At 35.7% G+C, this 17,808-nt stretch overlaps 1 protein-coding gene across 1 annotated transcript in view; it reads right to left on the bottom strand.

Moving 5' to 3' along the window:
* Window positions 1–17,808, bottom strand: part of TRAPPC10 (trafficking protein particle complex subunit 10) — a 43,158-nt gene that overhangs the window by 10,017 nt on the left and 15,333 nt on the right. Inside the window, exons 7-16 of the mRNA XM_085209295.1 lie at window positions 16,629–16,876; window positions 14,280–14,426; window positions 12,230–12,344; window positions 11,049–11,125; window positions 8,335–8,426; window positions 6,897–7,037; window positions 5,153–5,265; window positions 3,625–4,139; window positions 1,331–1,472; window positions 101–259 (exon numbers count right to left, since the gene is read on the bottom strand). Coding sequence (XP_085065421.1) covers window positions 101–259; window positions 1,331–1,472; window positions 3,625–4,139; window positions 5,153–5,265; window positions 6,897–7,037; window positions 8,335–8,426; window positions 11,049–11,125; window positions 12,230–12,344; window positions 14,280–14,426; window positions 16,629–16,876 — 1,749 coding nt within the window. The remainder of the gene's footprint in view (window positions 1–100; window positions 260–1,330; window positions 1,473–3,624; window positions 4,140–5,152; window positions 5,266–6,896; window positions 7,038–8,334; window positions 8,427–11,048; window positions 11,126–12,229; window positions 12,345–14,279; window positions 14,427–16,628; window positions 16,877–17,808) is intronic.

The following is a 17,808-nucleotide window of genomic DNA, read 5'->3' as shown; positions in this document are numbered from 1 at the left end:
GTTCTCAATAACAACTACTGAAAAAGTGTAATCGTCTTAACAAATTTTACTTCAGGATTATTTTATTTTCAGCTATCTAAAGATTATTTTGATTGCTTACCTCTGGTGTTGGAATAGATCACTGCCTTGCTCTCTGGATTGTACAGAATAGGCATGGCATCAGCATTACTGAGCTGCAAAGTATCTCCACTCTTCATGCTGTAATGACCTGTAGTCACTGTGAATTTCACCTTCTGTGGAATGCCAGCCAAAAGGCTATCTGAAGAAGAAAGCAGAAATTGTCAACTGATTCCAGTACTCAATGGTACATGGCTACAATGCACTGCTAAAGTTTACTACCTCCAAAGTAGCAAAGTTTGCAATTCCTCCAATTGTTACACATTTTAGAGCAACTTAAAAGTTTGGGCTTTTGGTATTAAATCCTATTATCATGGGTTTGGTCACTCAAGTTCAAACAACCTGTTTCTCCATGCTATTTATCTGACCTAAGTCCAGGTTAGCTGACTTATATATATGCGTAGCTCTGGCAGCACAGAATTCAGTGAAAGATAAAATCCTAGGGAATTTACTAAGCTTTTTACTGAATTCTCAATGTTGTAAACTGCTTTAGATTTTTGTGCCTGTGGTACTGGTCATACCCACATGGTGTATTTACATAAACAAGACAAGAAGAAAGCAAGTATGCACACAGATTCTCAAATATCTGAATCACATCCATCAATTTCCTTGGGTAGCTAATATGATAAATTCCCCTCTCCCCAGTATGCCCATCTTCTTTACAGTGCAGTCCCTTTAACTGGGATGATAGCACAAATGCTTATTAACTCATCTGCCCCAACCTGAAAATAAAATCACTATGAACTTCAGCATACCAAATACAGTAAATTCTACAACAAGTAATTCTCAGCCATCCATGAAATCAATGGATGCATTCAGAATTCTAATAACTTAATATTACCTCCAACAGAGAAGCTCAGTTTGTAGTATGCATTTATTAAGTATGAAAGAGACTGCAGCATCACTGAACTAACTGATCCGTTCAGTCAATTAAAAGTTTAACAACTGAGTTTTCCTAATGCACATGGGAACTCAAATCATATCTAATATTTAAGTGATACTGCACATTCAAGTTCGAGCTAAGCTCTGCGATTAGTTGTTGAGAAACAAGCCGTAATTGACACCATATTGGATCAATAATTTGAAAAAAAAAAATCTAGCTCAAAACTAAAAGTAAGACACATCCCAAATAAAATCCAAGGCAGAAAACACAATCTAGTTCCAAGGAGAGTATAACAGAATTAATCAAATTCAGTGTGGCAGTTGTACCTACCAGTCGTCGGTTCCACTTTTAGCTGGGGCTCCTGAGAATAGACATCATACTGCACTATTGGATAAATATGAAGAAGGACAAACTGTATTTTTCCCACTGAAGTGCACAGCTGCCTGAGGGTGTACGTACCAGGTTCCTTGGCCTTTGAAGAAAACATTGGAATGGCATTTTCAATTTAGGAATTACTTCTAAAACAAACCGAGTATTTTCTCAGCTCGCTTACAGACGTTTTGTATTTGTAAATCAAAACAAAAACAAAATCAAAAGAATCATTCCATAAGCTACAAGATTTTCAGAAAAGGTGCATCTTTTCTCATATTAAGATAATAAGCTCCACAAGTCAAGAAAGAATAACACATACCAGCAGTCAGAATAACTAATATAATAGCTACTCTCTCAAGACAAAAAAAATTCCCAAATAAATTGTCCCCCCTCCTCCCTCTCTCCTCAAGTGCACATAAATTAAAATGTAACTTTATTAAGTACTGAAATTATATTTAGCAAGTAGCAAAGTACTTATTTAGCTAACATTCATAAAACCCTACAATGTTCGTATCAGGCACAGCCCTCAGCTCAAGCTGTTCAGTTCAAACACACTCAAACTCTTCCCTTGACCTGTACAATGAGATTCTAGATATTTTGCAATAACATTACAAAAAGCAAATCCAATGCACTATCATCTCATAGTATATTTATTCTTGATTCTACTTATACTTAGCCACTACTACTACAGATGTAAGAGCTATTCCTTTTCCATGTGCCATTTTACCAAGAGGAATTCATAAAATGTCTTAATGCTGGGTAGAATTAAATCTAAGTAGTATTAAAAGCTATGCAGAAAAGCTGCACCATCAAGACATCAGTGTTTTCTCACTCAAATTTTCTCTGCACTGTTGTTCATTACTGTAGCACTGAACTCTACTAAATATTTTCCTATGAAGGGTTACAGAAGTGAGGAGGGAGACAGTACTTAAAGAAAATCCAAAGAAGAGAATGATACGCTGAGGCCAGAACCACCTACTTCAGAAACTCCAAACAGATAGTGAAGTATCGCTTTTGAAAAGGCTTGCTATTTTATTTACTAGAATTAAGCTGGGAGGGAAATGTCTTTCACCAGTTCATTAGCAATTATAACAAACAAAGTAACCACAAGCCAGAAAAGTACAAGGTCATAAAACGAATTAAGCACTTAAAAACCAAGAAACCACCACACTACCAAAAATACTTAGGCCTGGTATCCAAGATCCAGGTCCAAAGAAGGGCAACAAGTTGTGAAGGGCTCAGAGAATATGCCCTATGAGGAGAGACTGAAGGAACTGGGGCTGTTCAGTCTGGGGAAAAGGAGGCTGAGGGGAGGCCTTACTATTCTCTTCAAATATCTGAAAGGCGTTTACAGCGAGAGCGGGGTTGGTCTCTTCTCACTGGTGACAGGACAAGGGGAAATGGCCTCAAGTTGTGCCAGGGTAAGTTTAGGTTGGATATCAGGAAACACTTCTTTATAGAAAGGGTGGTTAAGCAGTGGAATAGGCCCCCAGGGAGGTGGTTGAGTCACCACCCCTGGATGTGTTTAAAAACCATTTGGATGTGGTACTCAGGGACGTGATTTAGTGCAGGGTTGTTAGACTTAGGGTAGTATGGTTAGGTTGTGGTTGGACTCGATAATCTTTAAGGTCTTTTCCAATCTGAGTGATTCTATGATTCTGTGATTCTATGATTTCTAGCTACTACACCATCTAGTACTAGTAGTAATATAATGCAAGCAAAAGCGATGAAGACCACTATCCTTAAATATCTCAGCAATTACTAGGAATTCCTAACTTGCTGGAAGAAAGAAAGCAGGGAAAAAATTGATAGCTCCAAGTAGGAATCTGACTTACAATGCATATATAAATAAGGACTTGGAGTTTCATACGCAGTACTATATGGCAGAAGCAGGACTTCAGCCATTTTCTGACGGTGGCATTTAGCTGCTGACCTACTTCCACATGTGTTTACTCATGTAAATTCAGCTTCCTTTAGCAGAGACTCCTTATGTTTTTTATGGTATGTCCCTTCTCATTCACTGCATGATTAATAATGAGGGTAATTAAAAAGATTAACCAGAACAAGCACAACAACCCTCTTCGAAGGGAAATTATGGTCTAGAACAATAAAAAGAAATCCACAATGTGAACAGCATAACCCATACTGTAACAGGAAGCAATTCAAATATCACTTGCCAGAAATATGTTCTTCCTCAGACAGTGCTTTTAGTTCTTTCCCACATATTAGTTCACTCAACTGTAAAAACATACCTGAGTACTGAATGTTATTTTATTGACTCCTGGTTCCAGTATCAAGTTCTGACATTTTAACACATGAGCCCCATCTTCTAAAGTTAGCCCTGAGGGCTTATCCAGAGAACTGCTGCTCTCTTGCCTTCGTAGTAGCATGTGCACATTTTTGCAAATAATTCCTGCTGTGTTCAAAGAGTTATCTGAGGGACTTCGTTCATACATTTCATACAGCTCCAGCGCAGGCAAGTTATTTCTTGACCAAGGAAATCCTACAACCTCATTTGGAAAGCTGATAACACCATTGGAGATTTTGTGCTTAGTGAGCCACTCTGCTGTTTTTCTGTAATTATTCTTTTCAATGCTGAAGTGAACATGAATAGCAATCTGATCCACTTGGATAGGAATGGGCATTTGGCTCATCAAAGTCAACTCAATAGACAACTTCCCACCTACATGGACAACAGCATTTGGAGGGTCAAAATGTAGAGTTTTCAACTGTGCAAAGGAGTGCATAGGCAATATAATTTTTTGACCTAAAAAGGTACAAACAAAACAAAACAAACAAACAAAAAAATCAGCAAATTTGTTTTTCCCTCAAAAGCTTAATCCCTAGAATTAAACAGATCAACAACTTCTCACAACAAATCCTTTTAAAACAAAACAATACTTTCATATTTTAGTTTTATCTTGCACAGAAATTACACCTAAGATGTGGGATTTATTTTCTAAGAATACACCTACTAGTGTTAGTACTGCTTAGGTTATAAAGACAACTAAGTGAAAAGGTGGCAGATAAGCAAAAGTTTAACATTTCAATATTACATAAATCGTCACAGACGAGCACAGTAAAATAAGGTGATAAAATTCTCACAGCATGTTAACTAACAGCAAATATAAGCTTGATACCTCGAGCCAACAACTTCACCAGATAAAGGATTTTCTCTTTTTCTGGATTCAAAAGCAAGCAAAAAAAAAAAACCCCGAAAACTTAAGTCTAAAATTGCATATGGTACATCCATTCATTAAAAAATAAAAAAAAATAAAAAAAATAAAACAAACAAACAAACAGAAACTTTTACATAAAAATAACTACTTTTTGAGGACAAGACATCGATGAAGCAGAGGAATGAATAAAGAGGAAAAGTAAGATAAACAAAATTGTAAGGTAGAAATGGATGGGAATAAGTCTAACATTAGAAAAAGCATGATCAATCACAGAGCTGCCATGTGCATGTCAGCAACACAGAGGCAAAATTAAATTAGGAACTAGAAAAAAAACCCACCAAGCAATACAAGAGAAATTATGAGCTACAAAAGCAGAAACAGACAAGGTAAAACAAAAAGCCCCTGGTATTCAGGATGAAAATGTTAATCACTCTTTCATCACTGATTAGTTGGCTATTTCAGAAGCATCATAAATGTTCTGAATAGAAGAGCCACGTTGATTCAGAAGTCATACACAAGGTAATGAAACCAAATAGAAAAAAAACTTCCCTGTCTACTTCAGGGAAAGCTAACGCTTTATGCATTTGAAAACCAGACTTACCTTGATTCTCTGTTTGCTGATTGGCAAAATCTAGTATTTCTTGGCAAAAGCTTTTACGCTCATCTTCTGTTAGGTGATTATCACCAGCTAAAAGACTGCTTATTTGAAGATAACTAATAAAGTTAAGGAAACATGAGGCAGCAACATTTCAAAAGTTGAGCAAAAACACCAGTTTCAGTACTGCCTTTCTAATCTTTTAATATAAGATCTACTTTCAACATCGCCACATTCTCAGACTAACTAAAATATTATCCATTATTAACTTGGGCTGTCTTCCCTCCAACTCTCATCTAAAAATATTAGCGAGCATAGAAAATTCATTACTTGACAAAAGATAAATGCAGTATGCAAGTTAATGTCCCAATACGTTGTATTACTGCACATTTAGAATAACTTGAGTATTTAATTACTTTCTGATTTACGCTGCTGATACTATGCCAGTTGTTAGAGCACCATTTACCATAATTAAGTTATAAGGCATTCTTTATATTTTGATTGCTGAGGACATACATGCTCATCTAAGTATTTAGTGAAGGCAGCAATATTACTGTTATGTTGTTGTTTTTTTTTTTTTTTTTAAAGAACACACACAATGAAGCAGAAAAAAAATAGTAGCGCTTAAAAACAATCTAAGAATTTTCAGTAGATACACTGTAATAGCTGTTTAGTTAAAAAAAGAATGTGTGTGTGGAGGGGAGGGAGGAAACAAAAAAAATAAATAAATAAGGAAAGAGAAATCCACAACCAGTTACAGTAAGCTTCCCAGTATTGTCACCCAGAGATCATCATGTTAGCTTTTGGGCTAGCAATAAAAAAGAGGAGGGGTAATACCATCAAGTCTTTCCTTGAAACTTCCACAAGAGCTGTCTTGCATCAATAAACCCATTAAGCTGAACACCCCAGTTGGGGCACCCAAAGAAGTTCAATTTAAAGCTATGAAAGCAGTACTCTTCCCTCAAAATATCAAGATATAATAAAAATTTGCCAGTTTTTCCTATAACATACACAAAGCACAGCAGCTGAAATTAGAATTCTGTTACTTAAGCTAGCAACTAAATTTAGGCAACACCACATGAGGCTAAAATGAAAAGCAGAATTCAAACTGAAGTGTCTCCAACATCAAAATGAATTTAAAAAAAGCACAACAACCAAGGCCAGTCAATAGACTGTTTTCCTTACACACACGTGGTACCCTGAGAGCAGCAGCAGCACAGCAACACAGTTATGTTCACACAGTGAACATACTACAAAGTATCGAAGGGAAAAAAAAATCACTGTCAGGTCAGATACAGGAAAAAGGTGTTTGCAGTTTTGTAAAGAAAACCAGGGAATGAAGCCCCTTAATACAGGGAATATTTCTTATGATGTACTTACCAAATGAAAAAAACACTATGGCATAAGAATTACCACAACTATTAAGTACAAACAGAATCATAAAGGAACCCTACAATGGCACATATTGAATTTATGACAAATTTCATGCTACACATGTTGAATCTCTAGAGCACAGACATAGTCTAAAACTAAGAGTAGCACTGTATGCAAAAGGTATTAAGTGAACAAGGCATAAAAAAAATGAAAAAATAAATAATCCAACTCTCCTGAAATAAAAGCAACAAAGGAAATAAGAAATAGCTGTTTGATATTTGGCTGTCTCTAATCTTAAATAAAATTAGAGCTATGTCAGAAGAATAAGTAGAAGCTTTTCTTCTGTGATTTTCTGCCTCCATCTTTGAGAGGATACTTTTCTATTTGCCCGAGGTGCTTCTGACATTCTGCTAACTGCTTTCTTGTATGCGTGACAAGCAATGCCCAGCCCTCAGCAAGGTAAGTTTTCAGTGCTCCTTGAAGATAGACTTCTGCCTTCTGCGGGCCTTTCTTCCTCCTTTAAAAATAAATGAATACAGAGTGATACTAGAGTCTTTATGGCCATGAAAACTGTCTCCACATGCTTTTAAAAAGCAGTCATGAGAGAGGAACATTTTATATGAATGCAGAACAAACAGCAACCAGCCATTACGCCATTCACTGCACTGGTGCCAGATCAATGTATTGGTCTATCCTTCTGCAAGTCAATTTGGCAGAACTGCAATTAGTCTAAATATATCATATGTCAACGAGACTTCTTAAGTCAGAGCAAGTGAGGCAAAGCTACCTCCTACAAATGCACTTCCATGATGAAGTCATCTCAGACTTCTGACAGTTAACTAAAAACATGCTACCTTAACAACTTCGGTACAGGAAAACACTTCAGTATTTTGGTTATCATTTTTATCAATACGCAGAGTTCCATGGTAGTCTTTTAACCTGATGTTATTCCCTCAGGTGAAAATTTACATTAATTTAGGAGAATCTTGCAACAAGAAGTTCAGATTCATTTAGTGGAGGTAGACAGAAAGCAGGCTCAAAGATAAGAGCACCCCCCGGAAAAGAAATAAAAACCACCAACCACTCAGAATTCCCAAATTCTTTAAGAATAAAAACAGAAAGCCAATGCAGGAGGATCATTTAGCAGAATTTAACAGCAGGAACAAACACAGGAATAAGATCATTCAGTTTTCCACAGGTGGAAATAAAAATTTTGTATACAAAACTGATTTCTTTCTAAATTATATATTTTTTGGCTCTTTAGTATATATGCTTAAGTATGTGTAAAATTAAGAAAACTATTAACTTTGAAACATATCAGAATCCATGTTAAGAAAGCAAGTTACAGCAAACGCAAGGTTACATCTCCCTCCTGGCCCTTTCTTTCTTCAAGGAGGAAAAGATGAAGGTAAAAAACACAGAATAGTTAAAAGTAACAGTAATAAATAATGAGGGAAGAACTAGGGTTCATATAAAAAGACTGCCAGTTCTCATCTCTTTACTATTTCATAGAATCACAGAATGGCCAGGGTTGAAAAGGACCATAATGATCAACTGGTTTCAACCCCCCTGCTACGTGCAGGGTCTCCAACCACTACAGCAGGTTGCCCAGAGCCACATCCAGCCTGGCCTCGAATGTCTCCAGGGATGTGGCATCTACAATTTGCCTTGTGTCTCCCTCCTCCTAAAATACAGCCAGAGACTTAGCATATGTTTACAATAAAATATATTTTCAAAAACTCCTTTTGAGGGTTTCCTCGAGCATTACATTCAAGCTTTTCAAAGTTAACGCATTTAACACATTTAATGCTTACATATAAAACTCTGCCAAATCCTTTCCAACAAGCTTAGCTGAGCGAATTCTCCCAATATTTGTGTACATTTCAATGGTGGCATGGGACAGATCCTGTTTGAAAGAAAAGAGTTAATATCAACTATGTATTTCTAGTAGCACACTAAGTAGTGCTACTTAGTATTTCACACAAACTCAAAATCAGTAACTAAGCTATTAAAAGAAAATTAACAGAGTAAGTCACTTTTTAGATTTCCTCTTCCCTTCAGGACAAACTTGGGAGCAGTCTACAACATTACTGCATTGTGAATTAAAAAAGAAAAGCTTTACCAAAAATGAGAATTCAAAAAACACAGAACTAACATTTAGACACAGTTTTAAGTACTTCTCCATACTTGAATCCTCCTGCCTTTTTTGAAAGCCTTTATTTCTCAGCAAGTGTATCCTTTATGCCATCATTACAAGTTAGTTTAGTGTAACATTCCATGGTACACCTTGGTGTAACATATTTCTCAGAATACTAAAGCTCGCCCTGAAGATCCTACTGCTACTTAAAAATAGTAATAACAGCATAGAGTACATGACTCTTTCACTTAGGCTGCACATAAAACCATCAAATACACGAAAGTTTCATTTGTAAGTAAAAGCGGTATGTAAGCGTACAATTACATGCAGAATATGAAGATGCAGTTGGAGGAATTACTTTCCAAATTGTGCCTTAAAGCAATTGCTTGAAGCTATGCAATCTTGATTTGAAGTTTCTCAGTCATTTTTAAGCTTAATTCCTACTGTCTCCAGGTCACTATTCTTAACTTGCCCTAAGCCTGTAATAACTGCACATTCAGTAAGAAAGATCTGTCAGTATTACACACTGTATTCCAGTCAAACTTACTTCTCAAACATCTAACCATCTCTGGCCATAGACATTTCATACCGTATTTACAAATCACATTTACAAACCACCAGCCATTTCCTCAGCAGCTCATTGTCTTTCAGTTAGCATATTAAGTACCACTTTATTCTTCAAAAAGAGACTGTTTAAAATCTTTCAAATGCCTAATTTTGTTTGTGGAGTATCTGTCAGAAAACATCTATTTCTGTGAGGCAGGAAAGTGACCTAAAGCAATATTCCAGAGGTTTCCTTAGCCACTTCTTGATGTTTCTTAAACAGAGCCTAGGGGAAAATCACCTGTGCATTCTCCCTCTCTCATTGAACAACTCCAAGCAGTACTCAACAATAAACTAGATTGGTTCACTTCTTAGCCAATCAGTATAAAAGAGACATGTGGGACACCAGCTACACATACAAACGAAAAGCTATATTCCCCCAGAATTAAGGTACTAGCCAAGACGTTTGTGGAATATCTGACAGTCTAACAAAAGATTCTGAAGTCGTCACGTAAGACTAGCCACCAAACTATAAAGAAAGAAATAATAAAGAAGCCTTTTATGGTAAAAAATGCTCGATTTCTTTCTTTCAATATTTCCAAAAAGCTGCATTTCTCTTTCCACACTCATTAAAACTTTAAATGTAAGTAAATTACCTTTGTTGTGTCTAGAATTTTTAACTAATTCTGTGTACTTCTCCACTGAATATAGTGGATAGAACTGTTACATATATAGTAAATATTTATCCGACAACTACATGTAATATAAAAGATTGTTTTCTTATCTGAATTTCAGAATAAAACCAGTCAGCAATACAAACAGCATAACCAATTCCTTCATAGGCAACCTGTGCAGTACCCACTTAGTTTCTTAAGTTTAGGAAGGCACAGCTCAATTTTGTGGAGGTCTGAGGGTCCAACACAGAACTGAACATATAAGCATAAGTTGAAGTTCTGAAAAATCTTAGGTCCGGCCTGTTATCCAGCTCTTCTCATAAGTAGCAAAGCATGGAAGTGAAATCTGTTATCTTCATAACATATCTTTTGAGACCTTCTTTAATAACAACTTTGTAAAAACAAGAAACCACTTAGTTTTCATATTTTAAAAAAGTACTCAATTTTCATCTGATTTTTCCCCAGAAAACTAACAGCAGTTCTGCAACTGTAAGAAATATCAGAGGAAAATAATTTAAGGAAAACAAGCAAGAATAGAACCAACCTGTTTTTGTGACAAACGGGTGTTTTGAGTTTTACTTAACCATTTCTTGTAAAATATAACCACAACATTACCACAACAGCTCCTCAATAAGGGAGCTGCCAGGAAATAAACATATAAATTAATACGTAATGAAAACTGTAATGTTTCAGACTCTGCCAGCTCCAGCTGTAGCGTTCACATATCCCACACTTCATATAAGAAATTATACAATCTAACTTAATTCATGTAATAATCATTGCAAGATGCAAGTCTAAACCATTTGAAAGAAAGCTGCATTCACATAACAATAGTCTTCCAAAGAAGACTCAATTTTAGACAGCAGAGTAAATAGCCATGACATAGGCTCTCTGAATATTTAAGTATATTTAATTACAGATAAGCTTCAGCATTGTAAGTATAAGTACTAAAATTCACCTCCACCCTTGAGACTCAGGACAAATACAGAGCCTCTGGTTGTAAAACAAATCAGCCTTAGTGTGTTTAGTATGAGAGCAATGAATTTCGATACCAAAAGATAGAAATACAGATTGAAGTTCCTAACGTCATCTTTTCAGCTGTGAAAATTTTACACTGCTCAATCTATAACGTAATCACCCAAAACTAATATAAATAACAGAAGACTATACTTACTAAGTAGTGTTTTTCAAAAGCTTCTACAGATGATAAGGCCTCTTTAAGTTTCTTGTAAGGGCTCTGTGATGCATTGGCTGTAGAAAAAAGAATAGGAAACGTCACTTACAAATACAAATTCCTATTTTAATATATCCCCTCCAACACTTAAAATAGATCATGCATTTCTTACCCTGACTCTAAAATAAAATCAAGAAAGGCTGTTTAACAAATGTGACTGTGTGCATGCACCCATACCTGAGAAACATTCCGAGAAGGATAAAGACAAGCAGCACTATAGTTAAGTATATTAACTTCTCCATACAACACTTCAAGACATTTATTCAACCTAGCAACACACACAATTGTACTTATATACCACTGTATTTTCTCACCAACAATATTCTCACAACTTTCTACTGTTAGATTTATGAAACAGTATGTCAGAAGTATACTGTAATTTAAAAAAAAGTTTTTACACCTTACAAGATACTTCAAAGGAAAATGGGTACCAATTTTTTTTTCTTGAAGTAACTTGCTCATTTTAAAAGTTCTTGCCAATATGTGCCAATAGTCCAGAAGGAAAAAAGCCCCCATTTTCAATAAACACAACAGGTACTACAGGTACTACAGTGCTGAACTGAGAATCATACATCATCATAACTGCAGGAGCAAGCAAGTCGTCAGTCTGGCAGAAATACTTAAAAAAAATACTCATTGTTCCTGCACTTTTAAAATCTGAAAGTTTCTTCTCTTCAGAAATAGCTTTGTGAATGACAAGAAACTCACAACCAAGTAAATAAATGTGATTGCTCAGCCAATCAAATAATATCATTTTGTAGCTCCTCTTGCAGGTTATCTTTTTGAATGACATCAAATTTCATTTCATTTTCAACAAATTTTGTTTTCAATACTTATCTGAAAGTATTAAAAATTTCATTCAAAACTAGTACTGTTTAAGAATATTTACTTAAATGCTGGTAAATGAGCTTTTGATGGAAAAACCTTATACTTGCAAAAGTAAAGAGATGCATTGATCATTTCAAGTACTAGAGAGACTAAGTTAAATCCTCTTAAGATACAATAGTTGTATCAGTGGTTATATATACATATGGACATCTGGAAATTACTGTTGTATTTATATGCCATGTATTTAAGACAAAGTCAGTTATTACAAAGCATGTGTACATTCCTGGTAATACCTGTTTCAGGACGTTCTGCTCCCAACCCTGCTAACAGATCAACAGTTCTGTTAAGGTCTTCTGAATTAGGTCCCTTCTCTGACACAAGCCCACACAAGTAACCCAGAGACTTTAACTGTAAGAAAAAAAAAAAAAAAGAGATGCTTGTTTTCAATAGGCTACAAAAACAACAACAAATCTTTTATTTTATCACACTGATCTAAAACCACAAGATATTTCTACGGAAAATACTGCTGCCATGTTACACTGCTTATAAATCCATATCAAAGTTGCTTTGTGAGAAGAGAATAGAGAACCTTTCAAAACGATTACGTGATTCCTACTTCCTGTAGAAACTAATTTTATTAAGAACTAAATCACATGTAATGTAAGTTAAAGACTCAACATGCATACACATAAATCCTTGCGTGTGTCCCTCTATTTTTCCCTATAAACAGGAAAAAAGCTAAGGATGTTTTGCAGTTACTGCCAAAAGATAATTTCTATCTACATTCTGTGCTGTAATTCAGCACAGAAGTTTGAAAACGACACAAATGCACACAATGATTAGATGTTCTTCTACATTATTAGCATCACTAATCAGTGTTAAAACAGCATCACACAACTACTACTAAAATTCCTTCTAGACAGCAGCTGGCATGCTTGATATCCAGACGTCAGTAGAGGATCCTGCCTTCAAGTTCACTGTTGGCCATATGGTATCTCATTTAGCATAACTAACTCAATCAACTGCCAAGGGTAACTCCTCCCCTCCAAGAAAATAAGGTCTCAGCTTGTTAGATTGCTCTAAACCATATAAAATGTGGGTGGCCAACAAAAGGAAAAAAAAAATCCACCAAAAAAAACCATTAAATTCCACATTTCTCACTAGTTGGTAGATTTCATTCATTCTGTTTCACCTTACTCCTATTCATTATCCTATCATTTTTCCCTTTTTCTCTTTGGGCTAGAAGAACTACAAATGGCATGAACATTTCCAAAACAGGCACAAAGCTTCTTCAGAAATACAGAAGCAGCAAATGAAATCTGATGCAACCAGCAGCAGTTTAAATGATTGTTTTCTTTATTCTGAACTTCCCTTCCACTTTCTTTCTTTAAGCACTAAGTCTTCTAAGGTGAAATTGTTTTTCTCTGCTTTTGTAATACTTCAGACAAGGATGACCTACAATCAGCAGAAAATTCTTAGCTTTCCTGAAATATACACAAACTATGATCACAAGAAATGGAAAATATTCTACAGGCTACAGAAAGAAGAGGATAAGCTTGCAGTGATCTTTGAGAACATCCACCAAGATCACAGTATGGTATTTCATTAGCTTCTGAAGTTTCTAGTCAACTTTCAAAATTGTTTTTCAACACTGAAAAACTATAGCAGCTTTAGACACTCTTACAGAGAAATGGAAAAAGTAGAACTTGAAAAGGCATTAATGTAATGAGGAAAGGGGCTTAGCCACACTGAAAAGGCCACTTTATAACTTTCAGACTTCCTCCCCATTTATTACAAGGGCTTCTCAACTGAAAAGTTCCAAGTTGGTATTTGCCTTTTGCACAAGCCTCGAAGGATAATATCTTCAGTAAAGTTAAAGGTATATTATTAGCATACTAACATGCTATAAGAAATAATGTAAAACTATGTAAACAGATTGCTGTAATCTCTGTTAAGAATATTAAAGGCATCTAAATCTGGTCAGTATCAGCTATAATTGAAATAAATGTTCCTTCTTTTAGTCAAAAAACATGAGTTCATTTTGAAGTTTAATTAGCCAATCATTGTCAAACTATTGGCAGGGGGGGATTGGAGAAGTTGGTGGAGGAGTTAGTGTTATAGACAGACAGTTTTATGACATGAAGTGTTTCCTCGTTTCCATCCCTTCTCCAAAGAAGTGAACATAATTCTAGTAATCCCCAGGTCTCAATCACCTGTGGAGCAACTGGATAACAAACCTGCATGTCACAAGTTTTACAAGAAAACGTCAAAACTCTGCTCCATAGAAAGAAATGGCCTACTTCAAAATTGTAATGCCAGAAGTGCAACACTTCATTTACTCACCTTCTCAGTAGCATAGCTCCATAAACCAACAGTGTGGGAAACATTTGCATCTATTTGAGCCCTATCACAGCAGCCTTCTATTCTTTGTAAGACCTCCAAACAACTCAAAAATACCCAACAATCCAAAGCTCCAGGAGGAACAGAGACCTGAAGATAAACAGAAAAAAATTAACTGAGAAACAAACATTAGTCAGAAGGCACAATACTTCAGAAAATTACTTTTCTTGATAAGATATAACAGAACCTCTTGGAAGAACTAACTCATAAAGCAAACAAAAGAGGCCAGCTCTTCACTAGTTCTAAATAAGACACACCAAACCAAATCCCAAAGCCATAATGACTAACAAAATTATTAACTCACAGTGATTATGTGAATTAGATTTGATGTAGTCATCAGGATGAAAGAAAAGCAAAAGAAGCCTAACAGGTACTAGTGCTTAGAAGTTTCCAACTCTTTAAAAATTCAGGTCTAAGGAAAACAGAGTTAGGAGAAAAGTTCTGTAGATATGCCACTACTTCTGTAAGGAAACATCAGATGTAACTAATACTAAAAATACACTAAGAAGTAGACCAAAAATCTCAAGAAAAAAAAAGAAAGTGAGTCTACATTTCCTTCACCACAGTAAGTTTGTTAATCAAATGATATCTGTCATGGACAACCAATTAAAAAAAAAGCAAACCCACACAGAAAAAAATACAACTCAGAACCAAAACCAGAAAGGAGTTATCAGTCAGAACAATGGGGAAAGAGAAAGGAGTTTGATAACAAAACAATCAAGATAAGGATTAGCACAACTGGAATAAAAGTCACAGTAGTAGTATCTCAAAATCTTACTATTAACCAATGCAAAAACATTACTTTCAAAAAGACTATTATGGATCTTGAGACTTAAGTAAAGTAGATAAATGACTAATGTGACATGAAAGTTCAACATAGAAGCACAACACATTAGAAAAAAAAAAAAAACAACTGAATTCTGAGAGAATTTCCAGGAAGTGAAAGACCATAAAAACAGACTAGCTGAGATTTCACCTGTGTGTTCACTGGCATCGAGCCATATTAAGAGGTATGACTGTAATAAGAGGTATGACAATAGGGATAGCTGCACTACATTCACAAATACACACTCCTGTCTCAAAGCCTCAATATCTTCATTCAGTTTGGATCTCCACATATTAAGGCAGAAACATCACAAATAGAAAAGGTGCAGAGAAGAAACCGAGACACTAGAGTGGCAGAATTGCAGGAAGTACCTTCAGAGATTTAGAAGGCTGGTTATATTTATTTTGGAAAGATAAAGTAAACTAACAACAAACCACGTCACAAAACATACAAGCAAAACATGCTTCACATGAGAATTTTAAGTAAGTGTATTTAAAGGGCAACACATCTGAAGTAGACTTTCTGTTCTTCAAAGCAGCACCTTATGGAACTTTACTAACCAGTGTCAGGCAGGCAGTACTTAGCAGTTATTGTTATAAAAGCACACACAAAATTTGCAGAGAACCAGATACTCATGGGATTAAATTGGTGCACGAGTCACAAAGTGAAGTCTAGAAGTCTCCAAATACACGCTATACTATTCTTGATTATATACATCAATTAAAAATACCTGTGATGATAGACAAGAGTATGACTGGTGTACCACATCCCTGATACAGTCCCTTTAGAGGGATAAAAACACTAGTGCAAACTACTGTCTGAATGCCGGGGAGTAACACTGAGGCAGGCAGCATGACAAAAAGCTCTGAGTGAAATCATATGTTTGCCTGCTCCTTCTGTCATTAGATGAGAGCCACAGGGACACGCAAAACATAAAAGAGCATTACTGGGCACCAGAAGGAATTATGAAACAAGAACCACAAAATGTGATCAAAATAATATCTACTTGCACAGCAATAAGAAGCCCTACTGTAGATTAATGTTTAAAGTTCAGAACAGTACTTAGTAATTGTAAACAATTAGGCTGCATCTCAGCACATTAACCACCCCATCTTATTTTCTTCAACACAACAGTGTTCAAAGATTTCAGTCTATTGGAACCGTACTTCAAGAGCTCAGTAATAAATTCAGAAAATAAGAGAAATTACCCACCAGTTTAACAAGTTAAAATATTCTAGTCTTCACCAAGAAAGTCACCTAAACAAGGTTTTTCAGATGTGATGTCTCCAATTTCTTTCCAAAGACCATTTCATGATGAAACACTGAATTCTGGCATTGTTACAATCGAGTATTACTGCACAGACTGTACTTACTGTATTTCGGTGGCCAAACTTCAAAATTCCTGTTAGATCACTATTGGATAAAATCATCTCCATTATCATTTGCAATATATTACGCAAACTCACTTCTAATAGCTTGAGTTCTTGCACACAGTTGTGAAGAAGCTCCAACGCTCGCTGAGAAACCTCCCACGGCCTCTGCAGGAAGATTAACAACGTGCACTGGCGAGAAAATAAATAACTACGCAGGTCCAGTAGGGTAGCTTCTTGATTCTGAATTAGCTCTCTTTTCTCCATGTCTATTGGTTTTCGGAGAATTAAACCATTCCAGCTCCTCACTGGCTGGCAAAAAAATGTCAGCCAGTTTGCACCATCTAAATAAATAAAGTTCATATCCAAGAATCAATCACTGTTATTTAAAGCCTCTTCTGCCCCCCTAGGGCTGCAAACTTGCTTATTCCTTCTTAAGTTACTTGATAATCTTAACATCTTTAAAACCTAAACAACAGAAATTCTATAACTAAGTCAACAACAATTCAGAACATTCAAATGCCACATGCATTTGGTCTTAATTGTATGTTTCTTATTGTCAGTATAATGCCACTGAGTTTGTAATGTATTTTTCAGTAATTCTTCCCTAATGAAGACCAGACCACCCAGTTTTATCCACATATGTATTTCTTACTCAGCCACCATAGATATATATCCTCACCTTCAGATTTAGCATCAAGTTCAGTGAGGATAAATATATTTCACTGTACTGTATTTTCACTAGGATCATAATGTGCACCTAATGAAAGATCTTATGTCACACCACATACTTCCGCTCATTAAAACAGTTTCAAGTTATTTGATATTTGTTGTATAGTAATTTTTTGTGAAGAGAGGGTTTCATCTTCTAAAGAGCAGATCAAGCACATATTTGGTAATCACCACAGAAGTGAACGGAAATATCTCATAATTTGAAACAAAACTGGATGCATTTCTTCTAGAAGCTCTTTATTAACTAACTTAGAAGTGAGCTGTGAGAACAGCAACTGCATCCCAGCCAGACTGAAACTTAGGTAATTACAGAGGCTCAGAGCTCTGTTTATAACAATCACTGAATAAAAGTAAAATGCAGGTTTTCATTAAAAATTGTTTTTCATTTCTGAGGCTTAAAAGCAAGAACTAAGAAGATACAGTGAGACTGTGACAAGGGCACAGCTGTCTAGTAGACCTTCACTGCAATGTACCATCTCTTTCTCCCACATACACACATGGTACCTAAGGCATCATCATCTTTTGGTGAAGCACAGGACATAAA

Source organism: Meleagris gallopavo, chromosome 1, assembly GCF_905368555.1.
Source record: "Meleagris gallopavo chromosome 1, MGAL_WU_HG_1.1, whole genome shotgun sequence".
NCBI classification, from domain to species: domain Eukaryota; kingdom Metazoa; phylum Chordata; class Aves; order Galliformes; family Phasianidae; genus Meleagris; species Meleagris gallopavo.
This window is presented reverse-complemented; position numbering and strand designations above follow the sequence as displayed.